Below are 26,386 nucleotides of genomic sequence, written 5' to 3'. Positions count from 1 at the left end.
CAAACATATCACCTATTCTGCAAGAATGGCATTCATAAAACATTTTACGTTATGAAAATATTAAAAATTAGGTATAAAATACATAGATACTGCTGCTTCCCTGTAGTCACTGGCTTACCTAGTGCTCTTTAAAAAGATTGTATCGCTCATGTAAATGTTAGAGGACAAGAACCTCAGCTACACAAATATGTTTTGGTTAATTAAGCCTATATTATTTTTGTGATTGTTCCTTTGTGATTGGGAATGGCATTAGCTCATTAATTTTAATTTCTTGCATATTATTATGGTTTCATTTGCCTGTTGTCTTTTTCTCTTCCAGCATCTGTCTGTCATTGTGATTAGGTTCTTTTCACACCACAATGTATGATGGCACAGAGGCCAGGCAAGGTGCCTGGGTGGTTTATCGGGGCAGCTAATAGGGCAATCTGGCATGTAATGCATTAATATGCCTCCTAATCATTGCATTTCACTGCTATTCAGACAATTTGACATCTAATGAGCCAACATTATTAGGCTTTAGGAGCTGAATACATTTCAACTACATCTACCTGGTTCTGTAGGGTTTTGTGTTGCTTGTATCCCAATTTCTGAGAAATGAATTCATTAACGTACAGTTTCACCTTGTTATCAGATTATCATGAAACCAGCCATGTGAATACTGTATGCTCTACTTTAACTTCTATTGTCTGTGGTAGACACTTCAGTGCATTAAATGAAAATATGGAGATCCATTCTAAACAGAGCATTAGTGTGGGCCATTACCATAGTTTGAGAATACCTCCTCCATTAAGGAAAAGAAATGGAAACATGTAGTTGTGGGTGTGCACATAGAGCCCAGACAAGAATAGTCTAAATTGTAAGGATCAGGGTTCATATTTTATAGTTTATAGTTTATAACAGGATTATGCAAGTTACGAACTGTAGAGCTTGCTCTATTTTACTTATGCCCAGTAAGCGGCTTCTAAATGTAAAGACAAGGGCTCTCCTTCACTGCCGATACTCCGCACACCCAAAATGGCGCCCAATGGATGGAGCAAGCCAGGGACCAGTTTTAATTAGTTTAGCTACACAAGTATCCTTAACTCCTACGCATTTCACATAACAGCTCTTTATCAAGGAGAAACAAGAACACCACTTCATCCTCTCTTATACCCTGCAAAAATAGTATAATATAAGAGAAAATGTTTCTAAAGGCTATAGCTTCTTATGCTAAAATGTATTATTAGGTGGGTATCCATTACAGTATGTAATCAACGTTTTCCGAAAATAATGGGATTGAGTCCATATTTAATCACAGACATTCCCTGAATTTCACTACCTTCCTATAACATGCAATAGAGTAGTGGTCCCCAACCTTTATTACCCATGAGTCACATTCACATGTAAAAAGAGTTGGGGAGCAACACAAACGTGAATAAAGACCCTTGGGATGCCAAATAAGGGCTGTGATATATAAGGACTGTGAAATATTACCTGCCCCTCCTCTATGCCTTAGGCAGGCAATTACCTTCACTTTCCATTCTGCACCTCCTAGATGTTACTGCACCCTCACATTCCCCCTCCCTGTGCATTGCCATAATTGTGTAGCCAGTGCATGGGCATCAGCACATAAACAAGATTTTGGGAAATGGTAAAACTTGCATTAATAACAGTGTCCGAAAAACTGTGGCTACTTCCCTGCTGTGAATGTAAATTGCAAGACTGAAGGAAATAAGATTTAAAAAATGTATATAATGCTCAAGTAAAGGTTATTTGGTTCAGGTCCCCCCTCAGGTGCTCTTTAGCCTTCTCCTCTACAAACACAAGTATATGTGCATATGTTATGTAGAAGTTCAAGCTGTTGATACTGAATTGTTTAGGAAGCTTGAAACTATTACCTGTCTATTATTTTTTGTTTTAATTCCAAAAGTGTTACCTGTAAGATATAATATATACACAAAAACATGGTACCTGATAATCACAATGCATCTGTTTATATTTCATGCCGACAGTATGCATGTGCTGCATTTTGATAACCTGAATTATTGCTGCTCACCTACAGTTTTGTTCATAATAGCAGTGTGTTCATAATAGCTGTGAATACAGCTCAAAATCCTTATACCAGTAATAACCTTTTTTTTCTACTAAGGCAAATGCATTGGGAACAAAGCACATTTTGTTCCAGTAATATCCCGTTTTTTCAAAGAAAAGTCTATTTTTGTATGGACTTTGAAACTGTATTTTTTGGCTGCTATGGGTTAGTACACCTAGGCAACATTGTGCACATATACAGTAGTACAACATTGTAACACATATACAGTAGTAACAATACCATTCCGAATAGCATTTATGGGTGTTCAGTTTTGTGTGTACTTTAGCACTTTGCAGCTGTGCCAATGATCACTCTGCAAAGCTAACACACATATATGGGTACAATATTAATATTCATAAATCTGTTTACTTTGTGTTTGAGTCACTGAATTATGCATATGGAAACGCTGCATTAAAAGGCAATGAGATTCTGTATGTATAGATAATGTTTTATAGGCATGGATTTTAAAATATGTTACATAGTGCAATTTTTTAATAAATTCTTTGATCATTTGGCCCTAGGGCCAGATATCAGTCACTGAGACCCGTTGAGCATATAAAATGCCAAATCTGTCTGAATGGGCTTAAATCTGCCCCTGTAAGGCCATCTTTAAGGTGGTTCCATATTCTTAGGGTGCTCTTTATTAGACGTTGCCTAGCATTGTCTTTACTCTGCAAATCTGAGCTAAATTTATCTCTCCCCTTTTTCTAATAAGTGCCTGAGACACAAACCAGCCTGTTCAAGACACTACCACAGTATTGCAGCATGGCCAAATGCAGAACAGAGTAACAGGCTTAAGCTATAGTCATAACAGTATATTAAACAAATGGTAATAAAATATGATATGGTATTTAAAAATGGTTTCGTCTGAGTGTGACAGTATCTGGTAGAAATAAAATGAATAATGCTTGTGATGTCTATAGTAATAGCTGAGTCATGTACTTTATAGATCTATTGCATTATGGGCATTTCACATATTTTAATGTGTTTTTCTGTCCCAGACACTTATCACATCTTAATAAATGTTGCATTTTACCACAGAGATTACATATTTTTTCAGTGTTTATCTAAACAGCTCTATTGTTTCATTTGCTTTTTTCTAGTGTCTATGTATTACTTAAAATATGCAAAATGTTTTCAGATTTTAAATGTGTGTGACTAGATATGCATAAGCATTTTTAATATAAAACATTAAATACACTCAATGTTTTATGATATTCAATATATTCAACAGCTCATATTTAAAACTTTGACTGTATTGTAAATATTGGGGTTCTTGACCCACCTAGTATTAAAAAAAAATCAGGGGGTTAGAATTATATTAACCATTTTAGCAGTATTTTGCCTGCAAGTAATAGTTATTTAACAAAAAGGTTTCTCGGTTATCTAGTTTAAAATTGAGGGGCAGCTATGTGTAGCTTGTTCTGTAAAGGAGACTTCATGCACACTATCCCATTGGGTATCATCAAGATCTGGTCAGACCAGGCCAGGTCATATAGGTCTAACTAATCACAATTACCATTGTGTTCAGAATAATAGCAGTGTGTTTAAAAATGTGAATAAAGTTCAAAATCCTTAAACAGCTTTTATTTCGATACACACAAATGTATTGGGAACACTGCACATTCTATTCCAAATCAAAACATGAAGAAAAATGTATCAGATTGTGTTATTCCTTTACAGAAAGTGAATAATGCATTCTAGGTTGTTTAAAAAAAATAGCAGTGTCTGCATTCTTCTTTACAAACTCTCCTTTGAATCACTGAACTAATATTTAGTTGTTAGTGATGTGAGGGCTGGGGGTCAGGCAGGTTTGGGCCGATCTCTCACGCCTATGTGGGGGGGTCCGGGTTGAGCTCTTCTCCTGCACATCCTGCCTGCCACCTTACACTGCCTGCTTTGACTTCCAGCTTCTTCTTTTATAGACGCGCACCTGCTCACCCCGTCCCTTTTGTGACATCATCGGTGCGGCAGGTCGGACGAGGGTCTATAAAAGGAAGCTGGTAGTATAAGTTGTATAAGCAGTGTTTCTGGGAAACTGTTGCACATCTGTGTTGCATGGAGTCAACCAACTTCTGGCACCTGTTACATTCCACAATTTTTCTGTATTTCTTGGTTTTGTTTCAGAAACAGAATTTTTGATGTCACCCACAAGTTTTCTATTGGATTAAGGTCTGAGGATTGGGTCCGTTACTCTACAACATCAATCTTGTTAGTCTGGAACCAAGATGTTGCTCATTTACTGGTGTGTTTGGGGAAACCTCCATTTCAAGGGCATTTCCTCTTCCATGATCCCATGTGATAAATAGGCCCAACACCATAGTATGAGAAACATCCCCATATCATATATTATTCTCAGCTGGGTTTGTCATAAGCATGCTGAACAGATATTTTATAGGCCATTCAATAATAAATGCCATGCACTTGCAATTAGTAAAAGGCTCTGCTGCGGGATAATGTATTGTAAACGACAGTGCAACATACAGTAAATGTAATACATACTTTAGGCATGGTACAGTGTTTATCTCTTATTTATTCAATCGACAGCTGTTGCAGGAAATGTAAGAAATAATTTAAAATAAAAAAGATGACGGATTATGCTCTTATTTAATGTTTTATAAAGATTGTGAAGCCTCCTGATTGCATGTATTGTAGCAGCTACCATTGTCACCTAAAAGCATCTATCGCTCTGCAGTTGTCAGTTATTCTTATCCTTCCCGGCATACAGAGAAAGGATTTGGCCTTGGCACAGATGTAAAGTGCTGGAACATAGCTGCCTATTTGCCTAAATCTTAAATTCAATATCTTTCCATGTTGTAGTGCATAATAACACTGCTAGGTCAAAATAATACAGATACAGTATTTATTATCTGGAAAGTGAGAGACTAGGGTTTTGGTATTGCTTAAGGTTTTGAACATTTTGACCACAAAAAAGAACCAAATAGGAATGTTTACCATTATGAAATTGTATTTATCTTAACATCAAGTAGTATGTACTGTCATTATTACAGAGAAAAGGCAAATCTGAAATGAAGAATTGTCTGCTTACGAAAGGGTACTTTAAAGGACATGTAAAGCCTACATTTTTCTACCATGTATATAAGTTGGGCATATCTTGGAAACATTTAGCAGAGCAGGGTAAAGGGAGGTCTCTTGGAAGCACAGACACAAGACATGTACCAAAAGCTCTGTATCAATAAGACATGCACTTGTGCACACAACAGTAACTTGAGGCAATGCCACATCACAGAGGACAAAAAAAGGACAAAGAAACAGCTAAAACACTAATGTGCTTTTAAGTAAACTGCCTATAGTTTCCTGTAATCAACTGACTTCAGCAAACACTACACCACCATCACTTGATTACCAGCATTGCAAAGAGAACGTGCCATAATGAAGACAACTGCGCAATTTCCAGTACCTTACTGCAGTCGACTGAATAGGGTGCAGTCATTAAACACTCCGATTGACTAAACAAATATTTTAATGGTGAGTATTTTCAGAAATTCAATTATTAAGTTTCCAGCGATTCCCATTCACTTGTTTCCCATACAAGTGAACTGAAGGGGATCATGTGTGAAAATATCACAACAAAAATCACAATGGGACCAACTGAACTACAAATGGTGAAAATAAAAGGCCTTTTTTGCGTTCGGCTGTCTGAAAATGACATCAGGCCTCTGTGATCCCCTTCAGAGTGCAGAGACCTGCATTGCGGTCTTTGGATCCGGTAGTAATTGCATGCGTTAGCTGCTTTCAAAGTAAAACTCCCAAACTTAGTCCCTTTGCAGGTAAAACCTAGTCCCTTTGTAAAATGTATAATGAAGCAATATAATTCTTAATGAATCAGATGAAAATTGAGCATAGGACTGGCCAGATATGGGATGACTTTGACGTAGTTGGCCAGCTTAAATATATTGCAATATATGGACAAACAATCCCTGTTTTGTTTAAAGGGTAAGGCATTTTTCAGTAGCAGTATACACAAAATGTCTCTGTCTTAAATATATTGATAATGGGTTGAGTGCAGAGGACTCTTGTATTTGTCTATATGTATTTTGTGGTCACAGCCTCATTGCAGCCCCACCTAATGGTTTTAAAAATTAGTGGTGAGCACTTATATATATATACAGTATCTCAATACTAAATAAGGTACTGACTTAAACCATTCCCCTGCTGTGCTGCATGTATCAGCAAAAAACTAATCTCCGCCATATCACTGACTTGCACGGCAGGAAATGAGTTTCCACAGCATGCTTAAGACAGCATAAACAATGCCATATATTCAAATTCCTGGAATTTATGGAACTATTTATAAATGCATATCTGTATTATCCAATGCTTCACATTAGCAGCAATTTGTTTCTAGCATTGCTGCACTTCTGAAGTTATTAGTCATTTTCATATGGTTATTGGCAATTTCAGACTCCAATAAGTGATTTTAGTTAGGACATGTCAGCAGCTTGCAATACAACAGAAGAGTGCTGTAAATCTGTGATCAGGAAAACAAAAATACACTTTCTCCTGTTTGACTTTTGAAATATAGTGTAATGTTTCACCATCTGCTATATTAAAGCAGAAGCGGGAATGAGCATATGGGGCTGATTTTTTTCCAGCAGATACGGTCTACTTAGACAATGTAATAATAGTCTTTCTGTAAAATAAATCTTCTGCATGTAAAACCTGGCTAGTTACAGCATTTCTGCTCAGGCGATGAGGTCTATCATTTCTGAACTCTGAATGACATTAATATTTTATGGAATGTTTACAGATGGAGGACTTTGTTATGATATATTTTATTTCAGGTGAATTACCAAAATGGATCTGATAAAGCAGCATTTTTTCATTTTTAGCATTCATAGCTATAAATAATTAATGAGACACAGCTCAGCAGTACCTGGCTTATATTAATGCTTATATTAATGCAAAGAAAATAAAAGTGAACTCGTTTAAGGGTAACACAAAATAAGACTTTGTTTTCATTAGGAAAGAAAAATGTCTTAACTTATTTGCTTCATAACCCTTTCTTATAAGGACCCCACAATTTGGCTAAAGAATTTTATAAACTATAATGTGTAATATAAATATATATAGTATATATAGTATGTCAATGGCAAAGGTCCAGTGACTCATTTGAAGATGTTAATAGCCTTCCTGACTTTCAAGTTTTTTCAGAGAAAAAACGCGATTTGAATTTAATTTTATTCGATTCGGAGTTTTCGACGTTCAATTTTTTTCATGAATAAGATACTACTTGAGTTTCAAGGCCATTAAAGGTAAAAAAAAACTCTATTACGCGACCTTTGATAAATATGCCCCATAGTATATTATAGAATGGCTAATTCTAAACAACTTTTCAATTGGTCTATTTATTTTTTATAGTTTTTTAATTATTTGCCTTCTTCTTCTGATTATTTTCAGCTTTCAAATGGGGTTCACTGAAGCCATCTAAAAAATACATGCATCTGTAAGGCTACACATTTAAGGTTATTGCTACTTTTTATTACTCATCTTTCTATTCAAGCCCTTTCCTATTCATATATAGTGGTAGTAAACTTGATTATATTCAAAACTATGCAGAATTTTTAATTGTTTGTATTTAGAAAGTTCATTATTTCAGTATAATGAAGCTTATATTAAATTTTCATTTGCACGATAGTTCCCCTTTAAGTTAACCTTTGATATGTAATAGAATGGCTAATTCTATGAACTTTTCAATTGGACTTCATTGTCTGCATTTTTATAGTTTTTTAATGATTTGCCTTCTTCTTCTGACTTTCAAAAAACAAATGCTCTATATGGCTACAAATGTATTGCTTTTGCTACTTTTTATAACTCGTCTTTCTATTGAGGCCTGTCCTATTCATATTCCAGTCTCTCATTCAAATCAGTTGATGGTTGCTAGACCCTGGCAACCAGATTGCTGTAATTGCAAACTGGGGAGCTGTAGAATAAAAAGCTAAATAACTCCAACAAAACCACAAATAATAAAATCCAATTACAAATGGTCTCAGAATATCACTCTCTATATCATACTAATGGTTCATTTAAAGGTGTACAACCCCTTTAACCCATATGGCTCCAATAGTGGTCTCATGCCACTGCATGTTGCACAGAGTTACAGACCCCCTTAGACCTGCAATACAATACTCTTTCTGCCACATCAAGACACAATAATGAACCACAGGATTGTTGAATTAAGTTTCCCATGCTTATCACCAGCACGTGCTGCTGATACCTAAAATGTTTCTTTTGATCCTGCATACAAACCAGGTCAGCCTTTCTGCCTTTCATCTACATGCCATACATGACCTGGTACACTCTCTGGCCTATTGGACCCATGGGGAAAGAGTATAGAAGAAGGTGTGCCACCTGTCCATAGTATATTCATTGTACACCCATAGTCAATATAGGTCAGGATTGGCCACCAATACACACACACACAATCTTTGTACAAGTCTGTGCATGTATTGTATGGCCACCTTTATTCAGCCATGATGCAGTACTTATAATAGGGCTCCAACTGCCATCCTTTAGGGTACATTCACTGTACCCAGACTTATTTATAGGAGTTGTCCCTTTAGGGCCTAACACTTTTGGGGCCTTGTTGTCTCCAGGCTTTAAGGAACATCCACCCAGATCAACTACTGCAGACCAAAGAGGATGGAGCACCCCTTGCAAAGCCCTATGTTACAGTGAGGCAGGATATGGTCATAAACCTATGGGCCAATAAACTGGGAATGCAAAATAAGTAGAAATGGTTACATGGGGTTTAACTCAGCAACAAGGAAATGAGGCACTGGTAGTGAATGAAGCCATAGGGACCATTAAACCTATGGGTCCCTCCATCACTTTTAAAGAACTCACCCATTTCAAAGATTGCAACCTCCCATGGTACAAAAAGAGGCAAGTCCCTATAAGACACAGTGACAATGTGGCCATCTATGTAAATTAGAAGGTTTTATCTTGAGCTGTAATTTATTTATTTATTTTTACACAGAAAGCTGTGGATTTCTCACCTGAATCAGTTCTACTAGCAGAAACATTATCAAGAAGGGTTGAGTGGCTTTTTAGAAACAGAGAAAATAAGTTACTAAAATTAACTCTTAGTACAAAGTTGATCCAGGGACTGATCCAATTTCCATCTTGGAGTCAAGAAGGAATTTTTCCCTCTCAGAAGCAAATTGAAGAGGCTTCAGTTTTTTCCCCCTTTTCTGGATAAACTAGCAGTTAGACAGTACATTAAGATCTATGTTGGAAGAATACCTCTTTTATAGCTCTAGAATGAATACAATATTGAAGACATTTAACCTGGCACACTGCTCCAGTACGTGCAGCATTAATAAGGGTATTAGTGACTATTTTACTTGCTGCTAGAAAATATATTGATGGAAACCACTAAGAGAACTAAGGAATTATCAGAAGGACTAGGATGGATAAAACCAACACAGTAAGACTGTTTATGGAATTGTGTCCAGGCCATTAGAACTAATATTAAAAGGAAGATGAATATGAGCCAACAGTGGGCTTGGAGGTTAATAGGGATGTCCCACTATTAAAAAAAATACACTAGAGATTAATGTAATTTTAAGATGTTTATTGTATAGTTTAAAATATCAAATTGATGTTAATCTTCTAAAGCTGATGTTGTCAATCTTCTAAAGCCATCGGGACCAAGTTTTTCTGCGGGGCCCAAAGTTGATATTAGGGCCCTGCAGTTGTGCCCCCGTCCCTCCCCCGATGGCTTCTATTTCTTCATTTCTTCATTCCTAAGGAAAGATTGATCAGTGTTAGTCATGGAGAACCTGTTTGTACAATACTTCAATGTGTTATTTTACAACTATTTGATAATAACATTTTCTCCCATCTCATCATGTTTGTCTCTCTCATAGATTTGGCCTAGTTCAGTGACCTCTGCCCTTATACAATCTCAGCCTTTATTATGGGTGGCTTTAGTTAGAGAATTATAGTATATGTAGGAAAGTCAGAGAATATTGTATGAATAAGAGCAATTAGATGGATATAGTCTATACATCAAGTGAATTATAATGAGAATGAGCAGTTCCCTTACATTTTTGCAGGTGCCTTTTGATGGACTTTTTCACACCCCTTTCATTTGAGATGTTGCAAATGAAGGGGTGTGATAGTAGCTGTTCTGCAGAGGGCCTCCTAGCTGGGTTTTTCTGGAGGCATTCGGAAATGAAGAAACTGAATTTGTCACTCCTGGAAAAAAAGAAGAAACATATTAAAATGATAATTGTTCATGTTATATAATAACTAAATTTGCAGAGCTCACGTATGTAAAAGACTGTGAATAGAATCAGCACATCCATATTCCCTGTATCCCCCATAAGCCTCTATTTTACTGATAGTCCTTTTGTTAAACATTGTGATGATGTCACTCTGCACCCAATCACAACACAGGCAGACAGAAGCTATACCACGAAGTCAATAGAGGATGAGCCCCTTCCCTTATAATGCTTCAACTTTTTTCCCCTCAAAAAAGGTCTATTGTACTTACTTAATAACCCTGAATTATTAGAGTACATTTACCTTTGACCAAAAAACTTTGCCAACATATTGGCCTAGCTTGTATTGGCTGCCAGATAATAACCCTAAGATCTCAAGCTAAGTATGAAATTCTGCATCTGAGCATTTAAGAGCTACACATAGCATATTTCACCTTTACCCTCACTTCTTTCCCATTTATCCATTCCCTATCCTTTTTTCACCCCGATTCCCGTTTTCTTGACTCTCTTTCTTATTTACATACTTTTACCCCCGTCAATCCCCACCGTCTCCCCAATTTCCTTTTCATTTCCCTTCCCTCTCCCCTCATTTTCCCATCCTCTCCCCTCATTTCCTTTTCATTTCCTCACCCAATCCCCTCATTTCCTTTTCATTTCCCAACCCTATCCCCTCATTTCCTTTTTATTTCCCCACTCTCTCCCCTCATTTCCTATTTATTTCCACATCCTCTCCATTTCACTCTCTTTTCCTGTTTTAGTGGAAGTGACTCACCATTTGTCCCACAGTAATGTTGGTGCGGGGCCGTGCTTAATCCTTTTCATAATTTTATCCTCAGGAAATCTGCTGAATGCTAGGATGTAAGAAAATACAAGATGAGAAAAAGATGTCTCGTGAAAAACAACAAATATTGAAAAAACTCAAATTAACTAAATTGTATTTTTGTTTCTCGATTGACAAAGTACCAGGATCGGAAACTGGCAAATTAAATTTTTGAAAAACCAGACCCATAGCTTTTAATATTTAATAATATTCTGTGTTACAGCATGACACATAAATGCCTCTAACCTTTGTACAAGCAGTTCTTTATACACTATAGTACACACACACACACACACACACACACTGGGTTTTACTTACGATGATATCCTTCTGCCATTTCCAGCACTGATATCCCCAGTGACCATACATCAGCCTACACATAAAAATATAGGGGGAAAAGCAACTATTAGAAACGAATATGCACAGAACACATGAAAATATCCAATTGTAGATCATTCAGATACTTTAGCTATCTATTTTTCAGAGTAAGAAAATATAGTAGAACCCTCAATTTATGTGTTATAGGGGACCTGAAAAATGTGTAAAATCCATTACGCATTATATATTGTTGGGACCACAAAAAGTGGGTCCAGAATCAGAGGATGTAAAATTGAGACTTCACTGTAAAATACAAATCCTGACACTTTATACTAAACATTTCAAGGAGTGAAGTGATGTGACTGTCGTCTCTACAGAATGACCCCAAACACTACAGGCTGAGTGTGTCCCACAGAGTTAGAAAACCCCATAAAGGCCAGAATGTATTTAGTTTCTAATATTCCTGTGCCCTGCACTCTCCTTCTCTTCAGATTCCCCCTCTCATATCACAGAAACCACTTTCCAGCTTTAGATTCGCTGTTATGAGAGGGGTATGTGACGTGAGTGAGTGAAAAAGCACCGCAGTTCACCTTGTGTGAGCTACATATATTATATAAAGGTAATAAAAAGCAAGAGAAGACATCACAGTACCTTGGTGGTATAGTCAACGGTGTTATTGCCAATATTGGCCATTACTTCTGGAGCCATGTATGGAATTGCTCCAGAAGTAGCACGGCTCCTCAGTCCCATGGTGGCAGAGGTGAAGTCAACTGAAATTATAGGATAAAAACAGAAATTGTAATATTCATTTATAAATGGAACCCACCAATAAACACCATGAAGATATAAAAATATCCATTTATTCTAAGTCTCACTTACTGATCTTTACATCTCCAGATGATGCCACCATGATGTTGCCAGGCCTCAGGTCGTGATGAATGACCTTGTTTTTATCTAGATGACTCAGGCCCTAAATAAAGCAAAAGTGAAAATCTAAATATTTGACATGCTGTTTAATTAATTTGATTTATCTAGAATAGTACTGAGGAGGTTTACATGAGACATACCTGTAACACCTCCTTGCAGATGTAAGCTTTGGTGTTCTCTGGCAAGGATTTCTGCTTCTGACTGTTGATGAGCTCTTTCAGTGATGTTCCGGTGTAAAGCTCAGTTGAAACCTAAAACACAAACAAAGAATGTTTAACACATAGATTTGTGTGACCTACAATTTTTTTGGAAAGTTTAGGGAAAAAATGTGAGGATATAAGTCAGAGATACACAAGCATTCTGGATGTAAATGCAATATCTGGTACCACTAAGAACAAAGTGATCCACATGCACCAGACTCTTTCTTACAAAACTAAGTCATATTTGCATCCAAAATTCTCACTTGTATTAAAGATGTTAATTGACATGTTGGTGCATGAATGTCTAACCTGAATAAACAACTTCTTACCCATAATCCTTCATAATGGGGCATTTTTGTAGAGGCATGATTATAAAATGCCCCATAAAGCCGATGATATTTTTGTGGTCAGGTATGTTCTCAAAGATGCGTGTTTTCTTGAGGATTTCTTTTTGTTTCTAGTTTCAAAAAAAAAAAAAGTAAAGTTAATACAATGGATAAAATGACAATTTCAAACACCCCAACCTAACTTGTAGTTCTGAAAAATAACAGGTTTTTATGAAGACATGTTACCTTCGTATCCTTAATGATGGTTATGGCCACTTTTTTCTGCTCTTTATGGTGCCATCCCTGCAACAAAGAAAGAAACTTTATGATTATTACTGTGCAGAACATTATGGGAAAGCAAACACATATATTGTGTGGATATGGGAACATTTATTGCCAGGTTCAGAAGCACAAGAAAAACACAGAAGGGACAAAACTCTAGAGAGGGTACAAGCAAATCACCCAAAACCATAACACAAATTACTACATTTAGATGTTGATCTTACATTATAAATGATCCCATAGTCATCCTCTCCGATAGGCTCCAGGGCTTCTACATATGTCCTGGGCTTCTAAAAAATAAAATTGTGTTAAAAACATGATAAATACACAAATGAATAAAAGGCAATTGGACAAATAAACTTTCCAAAAAGTGAGAAGTACAGGAGGTGTAGGGGGAACTGGGAATAGGTGTATTGGGGAAGGCCTTGGGCTGGAATATTTAAGTCAAATCATTAAAGTTGTGCTTTTGCAGCATGTGGAGGCTTACTTATTAAAGGTCAGATTTTAGAGGTTTTTTAAATCACAACTAAACTTACTTTCTCTAAAACCACGATTGTCATTGAATTTTTTTAAAAGATCCTAATATAAAAAATTAGAATGCAAAAAAGTACTGAAAAATTAGCTAAAAAATATGAATACCTCAAAAACATCTAAAAGTTTGAGTTTTTCAGACAAAAAAAGAAAATAGTCAAAAACCTTTATGAGAACAGTATGTGAAGTAAGTGAGTTAAAAAGCACCACAGTTCACCTTGTGTAAGCTACATACATTATATATAAAAGTAACAATAAAACAAAAAGTGAGAAGACATCACAGTACCTTGGTGGTAGTTTTAATGATGTTACTGCTATTGGCCTTTACTTCTGGAGCCATGAATGGAACAGCTTTTCTAGAAGTAGCGTGGCTTCTCAGTCCCATGGTGGCAGAGCTGAAATCTTCTGAAATTATAGGACAAAAGCAGAAATTGTAATGTTCATTTATAAATGGGACCCACCAATAAACACCATGAAGATAAAAAAAAATACTGTTTATTTTAAGTGTCACTTACTGATCTTTACGTCTCCAGATGATGCCACCATGATGTTGTCAGGCCTCAGGTGGTGATCAATGACCTTGTTTTCATCAAGGTGACTCAGGCCCTGCAAAACCGATAAAGCAAAAGTAAAAATCTAAATACTTTTCATGCTGTTAATTAATTTGATTTATCTAGAATAGTACTGAGGAGGTTCACATGAGACATACCTGCAACCAGGGCCGCCATCAGGGGGGGACAGGGGGGACAAGCGTACCGGGCCCGGGCATGAAGGGGGGCCCGGCAGCGCTGCATTTTTTTGAAGATCCGGGCCCCCCTTACGAGCGCCCGAGCCGTACGTCTTGCCTCTTCAGTGCCGAATGCGGAAGTGCCGAAAAGCCGAAGCCGATGCGACGAAAAGACCCGAAGTCACGGAAAAAGCCGAAGTCCCGAAGTCACGAAGCGCCGAAAAGACCCGAAGTCACGAAAACAGCCGAAGCCGAAGTCCTGAAGCAGCGCAAAGACCCGAAGTCACGAAAACAGCCGAAGCCAAAGTCCTGAAGCGGTGAAAAGACCCGAAGTCACGAAAGGAGGCGAAGTTGAAGTACTGAAGCCATGAGTTCAATTCTACTGAACACCAGTTTGTGTTTTTTTTTTTTAATCCCCTGGCCACCAATGTATTATTTTAATATTCTATAGGCCCCTGCCACCAATCTTTTTTTTAAAACTTTTGTTTTTGGGGCCCCAATTTTTTTTTTAACTCGTAAGGGGCCCCTTGCCACCATTGTTTTTTTTTGGGTTTTTTTTTTAAAAAAAAATTAATTTTCTTTTTGGTGGCCCCAAATTTTTTTAACTTGTAAGGGGGCCCCTGCCACCAGTTTTTTTTTTTTTTCAAAAAAAAATTTTTTTTTTTTAATTTTTTTTGGGGCCCCAATTTGTTTTTAACTTATAAGGGGGCCCCTGCCGCCAATTTTTTTTCAAATTTTTTTTTGGGGCCCCAATTTGTTTTTAACTTATAAGGGGGCCCCTGCCGCCAATGTTTTTTTTTTTTTTCAAAAAAAAATTAATTTTTTTTCAAATTTTTTTTTGGGGCCCCAATTTGTTTTTAACTTATAAGGGGGCCCCTGCCGCCAATGTTTTTTTTTTTTTCAAAAAAAAATTAATTTTTTTTCAAATTTTTTTTTGGGGCCCCAATTTGTTTTTAACTTAGAAGGGGCCCCTGCCACCAATGTTTGTTTATTTTTTAGTTTTTTTTACATTTTTTTTTGTTGGGGCCCCAAGTTTTTTTTAACAGGGGGCCCCTGCCACCAATGTTTTTTAAAAAAAAAAAATTTTAATTTTTTTTTTTTGGGGCCCCAATTTTTTTTATAAGGGGGCCCTGACCATCAATAGCTTTTTACAACTTGTGTGGGGGGGGGTTACTTTTTTAGCGCTGATGTCTGTGTGGTCTTTTAACTGCGATGTGGGCGGGATATGGGGCGGAGCTTGGTCGTCAGTGTGGGCGGGGCCCAGGGGGCCCCAAAAATTTTGTTGTACGGGGCCCCGTGATTTCTAATGGCGGCCCTGCCTGCAACACCTCCTCGCAGATGTAAGTTTCACTGCTCTCTGGCAAGGATTTCTGCTTCTTGCTGTCAATGAGCTCTTTCAGAGAAGCACCAGTGTAAAGCTCAGTTGAAACCTAAAACACAAACAAAGAACATTTAACGTGTGGCCTAAAATTTTATTGGGAAGTCTGGGGAAAGGCTGTGTGGATATATGTCAGAGATACACAAGCATTCCGGATGTAAATACGATATCTGGTACAACTGAGAACAAAGTGATCCACATGCACCGGAATCTTTCTTACCTAACTAAATCATATTTGCATCCAAAATTCTCGCTTGTATTAGAGCTGTTGATTGACATGTTGGTGCATGAATGTGTAACATAAGTAAACGATTCCTTACCCACAATCCTTCATAATGGGGCATTTTTTTAGAGGCAGGATGATAATATGCCTCATAAAAGCAGTCGATTTTTCCGTGGCGAGATGTTCTCTCAAGGTTGCCTATTTGCTTGAGGATTTCTTCTTGCTTCTAGTTTTAAACAAAAGAAGTAAAGTTAATACAATAGATAAAATGACAATTTCAAATACCCCAACCTAACTTGTAGTTCTGAAAAATGACTTGGCTTTTTAATACCCCAATGTGAGAACTGCATTATATGATTGATTCTCAGCTCTTTTACTTCTTAAATCCCATAAATCTCTCAGCTGAGATCCATTCACTTATTTTTACAGTTACATAATTATTAGGGGTCAGAATATTACACTGACTGGTGCAGAAATGAGAACATGCCAATGTTTTGTTAGTTTGCCTTCTACTAAAAATCATAACATAGATGTAACACACGGCTTATTAGTATCTGGTTATATTAATCGTATCAAGACATATTACCTTTGGATCCTTAATGATGGTGATGGCCACATCTTTTTGCTGCTTACGGTGCCATCCCTGTAACAAAAGTAGAAAAAGAAACTTTATGATTATTACTGTGCTTAACATTATGGGAAAGCAAACACATATAGGGGTTTATTTATCAAGGTCCGAATTTATCTCAATATCGGCTGCTACAAACTCCGATCTAACCCGCTTGGGTTTTTAACGCTTATTTATTATTACGTTTACCCAAAAATTTGATTTGCGGGAAAACCTCTGATTTTCACAATTTTTTTGTGAATTTTCCCCGAAAACTCTGAACACCCAAAAGCTCCAAAAACATTGTGAAATTGCTCGAAACCCCCGACACAACCAAAAATCAATGGGACTGTTCCCATTGACTTTCATACAACCTCAACAGGTTTGAGATATTTTTCATATTCTGGCTTTTTAGCCCTCGGGGTTTAATAAATTCCGAAAAATTCTTGATTTTTTTTAAAAGTCAGTTTTTATAAAAAAAAATCAATAAATTTTTGGATTTCGGGGAATTCCGGGTTTTCGGAGCTTACAGGAACGTTTATTGGCAGGTTCAGAAGCACAAGAAAAACACAGAAGGTACAAAACTCTAGAGGGTACAATCAGCAGAATTAACAGAATCACCCAAAACCATAGCACAAATGACTCCATTTAGAAATAAAATATCTTACGTTATAAATGACACCGTAGTTGTCCTCGCCGATAGGCTCCAGGGCTTGTACATATGTCCTGGGCTTCTAAAAAATAACATTGTATTAAAAACATGATCAATACAAAACTGAATTAATATAAGGCAGTTGGACAAATAAACTTTCCAACATGCGAGAAGCACAGGAGGTGTAGGGGGATCTTTGAATTGGTGTATTGGGGGAAGGCTGTGGGCTGGAATATTAAAGTCAAACCATTAAACTTTTGCATCGTGTGGAGGCTTATTTATTAGAGGTCAGATTTTAGTGGTTTTGGAAAATACAACTAAACTCTCTTTCTTTAAAACCACAATTTTCATTGAATTTATTAAAATAACTAAATAATGAGCTAAAAGATAGGAATACTTTGAAAACCTATAAATATAAATTCCCAGTAAAAACAGTCAAAAACATCTAAAAGGTCCAAAGTGATTAAAAGCTGTCTAATAAGATCAGCGTAGCTTCCACTGACTTCTGTAGCACCTCAACAACTTTTATGTTTTGCATTGAGTTTTTTTGTGGGTTTTACACTTACTAAATCTCAAATTTTATAGCTTTTAAAGGACAAGGAAAGGCAAAAAAATAAAATCCCATTTAATGAAAAGAAACCTTTCTCCAATATACTTTAATTAAAAACTGTGTACCATTTTTATAAGAAACCTGACTGTATACAGTGAAATTCTCCCTTCATTTACTGCTGTGGATAGGAATTTTCAGCAGGGAAACAATCATACATATGAACAGCAGGGGGAGCTCCCGCCTTACTTCAGAGCCATGCAGAACTCAAGCAGCTTTGTTTATGACGATCCCTAAGCAGCCCAGACCACACTGAGCATGTGCAAGGTCAGGGTCAGGCCAAGATGTTTAACAAAGTTACAAGATGACAGCCCCCTGTGGCCAACTTTGAAAGCATAAATCATTTGTTTGATTAGGCTTTGTGGTGCAGTAAGTTCATGCTTATGTTTAGTATACAAAATACAGCATTTCTAGCCTTCTTCTATTTTAGACTTTCCTTGTCCTTTAAGAAATATTGGAAAACCACAAATCTTTTCAGATAAATAGCAATTTGATAAATGGGCCCCATAGTGTTCTAAAATACAGTTCTACAGCTGCTTACCGGGTACTTCTTTTCAAGCGGATGTTGATTCGCCTGGGGAAGACAAAAAAGTTTTTAAGATCAATTATTTTTGGGCAACTGCTAAAATTATAAGTTGAAGCACAAGGAATGGTTCAGTTACTGGGGGGGTATGTCAGTATGTTAGGTAACATATATACACGCATATTATTGCCAGTTTTCAATGGTACATCTTGGTTAAAAGCAAGAACATTTTTTGTTACATGAACTGAACCCTGGAGTGCAGGTGCTTCAATGGACATTGTATTTATTTTTAACTGTATTTTAATGATCAGGGTTTGTGAGAGAGAACATTTTGTTTATACAGAGCGCTTCTCAGTCAATTGGAGGTTATTTTTAAGAAGTAACAATAACCATAGACATGCCTTAATTCAAATTACAAGCAGATACATTATCTTTGAGATAAGAGCAGTTTATGATACAGAAGGTTAAATAAAATAATTCAGCTTAAACTAGTTTAAAGGCTTTAAGGCCTACCTGTTGTTCCAGGGCTTCCACTTGCTCTTCAGAGCTGGTGCATGTATCAGGCTGGCAGGTATTACAGCCTGATTCTTCTGGTATATCCTATTTAGGACAAAAAAAATGTATGTTTAGATAAACTGAACCCTTGATTTTAAAGATGAACTGCAACATTCAAATTTCTATATTTGTGCCCATAAGACCTACCTGTTGTTCCAGGGCTTCCTCTTGCTCTTCAGAGTTGGTGCATGTATCAGGCTGGCAGGTATTAAAGCCTGATTCCTCTGGTATCTCCTATTTAGGACAAAGAAAATATATGTTTAGATAAACTGAACCATTGATTTTAAAGATGAACTGCAACATTCAAATTTCTATATTTGTGCCCATAAGGCCTACCTGTTGTTCCAGGGCTTCCTCTTGCTCTTCAGAGCTGTTGCATTTATCAGGCTGGTAGGTATTACAGCCTGATTCCTCTGGTATCTCCTATTTAGGACAAACAAAATATATGTTTAGATAAACTGAATCCTTGATTTTAAATATGAACTGCAACATTCAAATTTCTATATTTGTGCCCATAAGGCCTACCTGTTGTTCCAGGGCTTCCTTTTGCTCTTCAGAGCTGGTGCATGTATCAGGCTGGTAGGTATTACAGCCTGATTCCTCTGGTATCTCCTATTTAGGACAAAGAAAATATATGTTTAGATAAACTGAATCCTTGATTTTAAATATGAACTGCAACATTCAACTTTCTATATTTGTGCCCATAAGGCCTACCTGTTGTTCCAGGGCTTCCTCTTGCTCTTCAGAGCTGGTGCATGTATCAGGCTGGCAGGTATTACAGCCTGATTCCTCTGGTATCTCCTATTTAGGACAAAGAAAATGTATGTTTAGATAAACTGAACCCATGATTTTAAAGATGAACTGCAACATTCAAATTTCTATATTTGTGCCCATAAGGCCTACCTGTTGTTCCAGGGCTTCCTCTTGCTCTTCAGAGCTGGTGCATGTATCAGGCTGGTAGGTATTACAGCCTGATTCCTCTGGTATCTCCTATTTAGGACAAAGAAAATGTATGTTTAGATAAACTGAACCCTTGATTTTAAAGATGAACTGCAACATTTAAATTGTTATATTTGTGCCTATAAGGCCTACCTGTTGTTCCAGGGCTTCCACTTGCTCTTCAGAGTTGGTGCATGTATCAGGCTGGTAGGTATTACAGCCTGATTCCTCTGGTATCTCCTATTTAGGACAAAGAAAATGTATGTTTAGATAAACTGAACCCATGATTTTAAAGATGAACTGCAACATTCAAATTTCTATATTTGTGCCCATAAGGCCTACCTGTTGTTCCAGGGCTTCCTCTTGCTCTTCAGAGCTGGTGCATGTATCAGGCTGGCAGGTATTACAGCCTGATTCCTCTGGTATCTCCTATTTAGGACAAAGAAAATGTATGTTTAGATAAACTGAACCCTTGATTTTAAAGATGAACTGCAACATTTAAATTGTTATATTTGTGCCTATAAGGCCTACCTGTTGTTCCAGGGCTTCCACTTGCTCTTCAGAGTTGGTGCATGTATCAGGCTGGTAGGTATTACAGCCTGATTCCTCTGGTATCTCCTATTTAGGACAAAGAAAATGTATGTTTAGATAAACTGAACCCATGATTTTAAAGATGAACTGCAACATTAAAATTTCTATATTTGTGCCCATAAGGCCTACCTGTTGTTCCAGGGCTTCCTCTTGCTCTTCAGAGCTGGTGCATGTATCAGGCTGGTAGGTATTACAGCCTGATTCCTCTGGTATATCCTATTTAGGACAAAGAAAATGTATGTTTAGATAAACTGAACCCTTGATTTTAAAGATGAACTGCAACATTTAAATTGTTATATTTGTGCCTATAAGGCCTACCTGTTGTTCCAGGGCTTCCACTTGCTCTTCAGAGTTGGTGCATGTATCAGGCTGGTAGGTATTACAGCCTGATTCCTCTGCTATCTCCTATTTAGGATGAAGAAAATGTATGTTTAGATAAACTGAACCCATGATTTTAAAGATGAACTGCAACATTCAAATTTCTATATTTGTGCCCATAAGTAAGAGAAGAAGGCAGAGCTGTGAACGGGATATATTGCACTGTACCACAATACATAAAAATAAAGTATGTTTGGATTAATTTCTTTGGTGGGGAGTAATATATTTATTGTATCAGTTTAGCCTAATAAAACATATTCTGAAACAAGCCTTGTATAGAAGCAAGTGAGATCATGTCAATGCATTGTGTATGTAATGTATTCCCTGTGTATATTATTTTTAATGTGGGATTTTTATCCTGCAATTCCAGCTTGGTGTGAAAATATCGATTTCACCCGATTAATTAGGTACAAGTCTGCTGCAAGTATTTATGTGCTTTTCTGGACATATAATTAATAAATGAATAAAAAGGTTTAATGAGACCTTTCTGCTTGTACCTCATTGATGTTTTTAAGGCAACCAGGGATGGGACAGGCTTACCAGGGGTGTGCCTAATTGCCAACTGATGTGAATCTAGGTTTAATATTATTTTATTATTTTGACCATATTATTTCATCTTACCTGATAGATCTTAACCTCAGGGGTTTCTGGAGTTTTATCCTTAAAAAAGAAAGGAAAACCATTGTATTATTTCTGTTATAAAGAAGCTAGAATACAATCTTGCATAAAATATAGGGTGATTTTATTTTCCCATACTCTCCCTCTCTTATGCTTACCTGGCAGTTGATCGTGGCCAGCTCCAGTTGTTGTTCTGGTTTTTCCTCCTAAGAGGGATACAATTAGTGATATGTTAAACTTCTTATAATGCTACAGTTCAATATTGAATATTGAATATTTTAGGATTGTTTTATTTGTAAATATTTGACAATTACTTGGCAGATGGTATTGCCATATTCTGCAGGTTGTACCTGGTTAAGAGAGGAAAATAGATCAGAGTCACGCATCTCTGGTAAGTGGGAGGTGGGGGATATATCTATTGTATGTATAAATCCATGTATGGATATAAATCATATTTATATTACAGTTTTTGGGTTAATTGGTTATAGATACTGTTTGCAAATCATCATGTTAAATGGTAAACGTGTATGTTTCCATTAATAGTAAAAAGTTTGCCAAAACAACTGTCTATGTTATTCCCATCACTTTATACCACTTCTTCTACTTTACCAGATTATCCTGGTTAAGAGCAATGTATAAGGGTCTATTATATCAGATCTCTCAGATGGGAATATGGTGATGTTCCAATGGGGAGCACTGAGCTACCAGTTCTCATGTTAAAAATGTGGTTAAAATATTAATAAGTGGGGTAAGCTCAATTTATCTTGGTTTGGTAAAATAGCTACACTGAAAATGACTGCCCTTCCTCGGCTACTTTATTATTTTGAGTCCCTCCAAGTGGCAGTCCCTAGACCAGCACTACAGAGTTTCCACAATCACTGCTATAGATATATCTGGGGAGGGAAAAGACAGCGAATACGTCGACAAGTAAGGACACAAGGAGGGCTAGACATCCCTGACTTTTATACATATTATCTAGCTACTCATGTACGACAGACTTTACAGTGGTCCTCTAAATTAGCTTATACCAAATGGATGGAAATAGAAAAATTGTCTTTAGCTCCTATACATCCGAGTTCACTTGTATGGACCCATGGACATGGGGCACTGGGACAAGTGGCTCCACGTACGATTCAATTTACTCTTAGGGGCAGATTCACTAAGCTCGAGTGAAGGATTCGAATGAAAAATACTTCGAATTTCGAAGTATTTTTTTGGTACTTCGACCATCGAATTGGTTAAATTCGTTCAAATTCGAACGAAATCGAACGAATCGAACGAAAAATCGTTCGACTATTCGACCATTCGATAGTCGAAGTACTTGCCCTTTAAAAAAAACTTCGACCCCCTACTTCGGCAGGTAAAACCTACCGAAGTCAATGTTAGCCTATGGGGAAGGTCCCCATAGGCTTGCTAACCTTTTTTTTGATCGAAGGATTTTCGTTCGATCGTTGGATTCAAATCCTTCGAATCGTTCGATTCGAAGGATTTAATCGTTCGATCGAACGAAAAATCCTTCGATCGATCGATCGAAGGATTAGCGCTAAATCCTTCGACTTCGATATTCGAAGTCGAAGGATTTCAATTCGAGGGTCGAATTTCGAAGTATTTTTTACTTCGAAATTCGACCCTTAGTGAATCTGCCCCTAAATGTCTGGTCCAAATGTAAGGTTCGATTGTGCCCCAAAGATAGACCTGCCCCCCTTACTCCTTTCCTTTATAATGAGGCATTCCCCTTGGGACAGGAAGCGCACTTTATTCATATATGGAAGGACACATCAGCTTTTCAGATAGTACATTTGTTCAATCTGCGAACGAAAACTTTTCTGGACAAACAACAACTGATAGAAGGTTATAATTTAGTAGGTTTTAAAGACTGCATATATTTTCAGTTGAGACATTATGTTCAGTCGCTTTGTACTTCTATGAGACTGCCAGAATTGACTATTTTTGAAAAAATTGGGTGTTAAAATTGGAGAGAGAGTGGGCCATATATCTCAATTGTATAAAATCTTGAATTCTTGTCCCATAGAAGAACGCCCTCATCCTTACATGCAGAAATGGGAAAAAGATTTAAACATGAACATATCTATAGAACAATGGAACCGTATATGGACAAATGCTGCGAAGTCTTCCATGTGTATCCCCATAAAAGGGAATATTTATAAAGTAATGTTTGGTTGGTATCATACCCCAGCACTCCTGAAAAAGATCTTTCCAGAAACATCGCCCAATTGTTGGAGATGTGGGGAGACCCCAGCAGATCTTGTCCATATATTCTGGTCCTGTCCTAAGATATCCCCACTATGGTCCATAGTCAAGACAATTGTACAGAAGGCTACATGTCTGGACCTTCCAAATGATCCCTTAACTCATTTACTAGGTCATCCAGTTTGAGGGGTCGGGAAGAGGATACAGAAAATTCTGAACTGCATATTGACAGCAACCCATTGCTCTATAGCCGCAAAATGGAAAGATCCTTCCCCCCCATCCTTGTGGGAATTAATTAATAGGATAGAACAGTGATCCCCAACCAGTAGCTCGTGAGCAACATGTTGCTCTCCAACCCCTTGGATGTTGCTCCCAGTGGCCTCAAAACAGGAGCTTATTTTTGAATTCCAGGCTTGGAGTCAAGTTTTGGCTGCATATATACCAGGTGCACTGCCAAACAGAACCTTGATTTAGGATGACTATCCACATAGGAGCCACCAAATGACCAATCACAGCACTTATTTGGCACCCCAAGAACATTTTTCATGCTAGTGTTGCTCCACAACTCCTTTTACTTCTGAATGTTGCTCCTGGGTTCCAAAAGTTGGGGATCCCTGGGATAGAACATGTTAGGAGAATGGAATATCTAACAGCCTTGGCCCATGATATGTTGTTGGAGTCTGAGGAAGATTGGTTTCTGTGGAACGGCTACTATCGGGAGCTGCAGGACCCTCAATGATACCATATGATAAGTTGTAGCGGAGTTGAGCTGGGACGTATACCTACATAATATGTGGGAAATGGGATTTCCTTGGATCCCCCCCCCCCCTTAGAGACTTTCTAGATACGAATAGGCTGTATGCTGTTTGGATCAATGTATTGAAATGACTGTTATCACTAGACAATGCTGTTATATGGATTGATCTTCTTTTGTACACCTTGGAACCCATGTCATACATTTGATATTGTGTTGGATTGGAAATGTACCACTTACTTTTTCATGTAATTACAAATAAAAAACAGTTTAAAAAAAAAATGTGGTTAAAAACTTGTGGTGCTGGGCCCCCTAGAAAAGGCTTAAAACTAGGCTGGTAGGGGATTATTATTTTGATAATAATGCAAAGGCCAAGTGGTTTATCCCTTTGAAAGGAGAGAATGAGATTTTATCATCAAGAAAGAAAAGTGTTTTAATAAAGCTCATGCTGTTATGAAATGTGTCATCTATGTAAATAAAGAAGGTCCCATGGTAATCAAGTCATGGACAAATGATTATTTTCTACATGGTAAATTGTGGGGGAATGTGAATCATTTTATTTTGAATTTGTATGAATTGAATATGTCTGTGACACAGTTTCATCAAGGTATAAATCTATAGGCAAAAAAATAAACTGGAGTTGATAGCACAAATAGTAAGGAAAATAGGGTCACTTATATTTATGTCGCCAATTCTTCATCACTTACCACGACAGATTCTTTGATGGTATTAACTGTTTTTTTCTAATGAAGAGAGAGAAAAAACAAAATAAATAAATAGGAAAACTTTAATTATATAAATTATATAAATACAACTTCTCTAAGTTAATAGAAACATAAATATGTAGATAGCAGTTTGATTTTAAAAAATCACATACAGTAGAACCCCCATTTTACATCCCCTGATTTTAAGTTTTCCCTAATTTAACTTTGTTGTTTTATGGTGACATCTATATATTATGCATAATACATTTCGATGATATTACATTTTCCTGGATTTTATATAATTTTTTTCTGGTCCCCTGAAATATTTAAAATGGGGGTTCTACTGTAGTTAAAATTTTCAGGTTAAATTTTTAGTTTGGTCAGTAATCTGCATGGAATGATTTGGTTTTAATTAGTGATATGCAAATTAATTCGCCAGCCATGGATTCACTGCAAATTTCCAAATTTCGCCATGTGTAAATTCTTTCAGGAAAATTCACAGTCAAAAAACGGCCATTCACAGTCATGCATACAGATTCTTTGTTGGAATTATCTGTTTTTTTTCTAATGAAGAAAGGAAAAAAGTTTTATCACAAAAAAGTTGCCATAACAAAAAACATCATAGACTTTAATGCATTAGGACAAAAAAGTCGCCATAAGAAAAAATGCCCATTGACTTTAATGTATTAGCAGAAAAAAGTCACCATAAAAAAATGTCCATTGACTTTAATGCATTAGGACAAAAAAGTCGCCATAAGAAAAAATGCCCATTGGCTTTATTGCATTAGGTGTAGTGGCAGGGTTTGTGCCAATGCCACACAGAAAAGTATATACAGTACTACTCAAAAATAACTAACGAATCAAAAAAGTTTAAAAACAAATATTAAATAAATATAAGAGGATGTACACAAGAAAAAACACCCATTGACTTTAATGCATTAGGACAAAAGTCGCCATAAGAAAAAAAATGCCCATTGACTTTAATGCATATGGGGAAATAAAGTCTACATAAGAAAAAAACGCCCATTGATTTTAATGCATTAGGGCAAAAAAGTCGCCATAAGAAAAAAACGCCCATTGAGTTTAATGCATCATGGGAAATAAAGTCGACATAAGAAAAAAACGCCCATTAACTTTAATGCATTAGGACAAAAAAGTCACCATAAGAAAAAACGCCCATTGACTTTATTGCATT

General features: G+C 36.8%; 1 protein-coding gene across 1 annotated transcript; it reads right to left on the bottom strand.

Moving 5' to 3' along the window:
- Positions 1-1,078: 1,078 nt before the first annotated feature.
- On the bottom strand, positions 1,079-21,908 carry LOC108708986 (serine/threonine-protein kinase pakB). Its single transcript, XM_041584750.1, has 26 exons — positions 21,837-21,908; positions 21,681-21,728; positions 21,526-21,564; positions 20,845-20,931; positions 20,656-20,742; positions 20,467-20,553; positions 20,278-20,364; positions 20,089-20,175; positions 19,900-19,986; positions 19,711-19,797; positions 19,522-19,608; positions 19,333-19,419; positions 19,144-19,230; positions 18,955-19,041; positions 18,460-18,492; positions 17,328-17,393; positions 16,639-16,695; positions 16,150-16,278; positions 12,526-12,636; positions 12,338-12,428; positions 12,110-12,228; positions 11,459-11,513; positions 11,093-11,171; positions 10,143-10,294; positions 9,091-9,137; positions 1,079-1,153 (listed from the first exon to the last, which is right to left on the bottom strand). The coding sequence occupies exons 1-26, from the start codon at positions 21,906-21,908 to the stop codon at positions 1,079-1,081; spliced, it is 2,130 nt and encodes a 709-aa protein (XP_041440684.1).
- Between the last annotated feature and the right edge of the window lie 4,478 nt (positions 21,909-26,386).

Source organism: Xenopus laevis, chromosome 2S (assembly GCF_017654675.1).
Source record: "Xenopus laevis strain J_2021 chromosome 2S, Xenopus_laevis_v10.1, whole genome shotgun sequence".
NCBI classification, from domain to species: domain Eukaryota; kingdom Metazoa; phylum Chordata; class Amphibia; order Anura; family Pipidae; genus Xenopus; species Xenopus laevis.
This window is presented reverse-complemented; position numbering and strand designations above follow the sequence as displayed.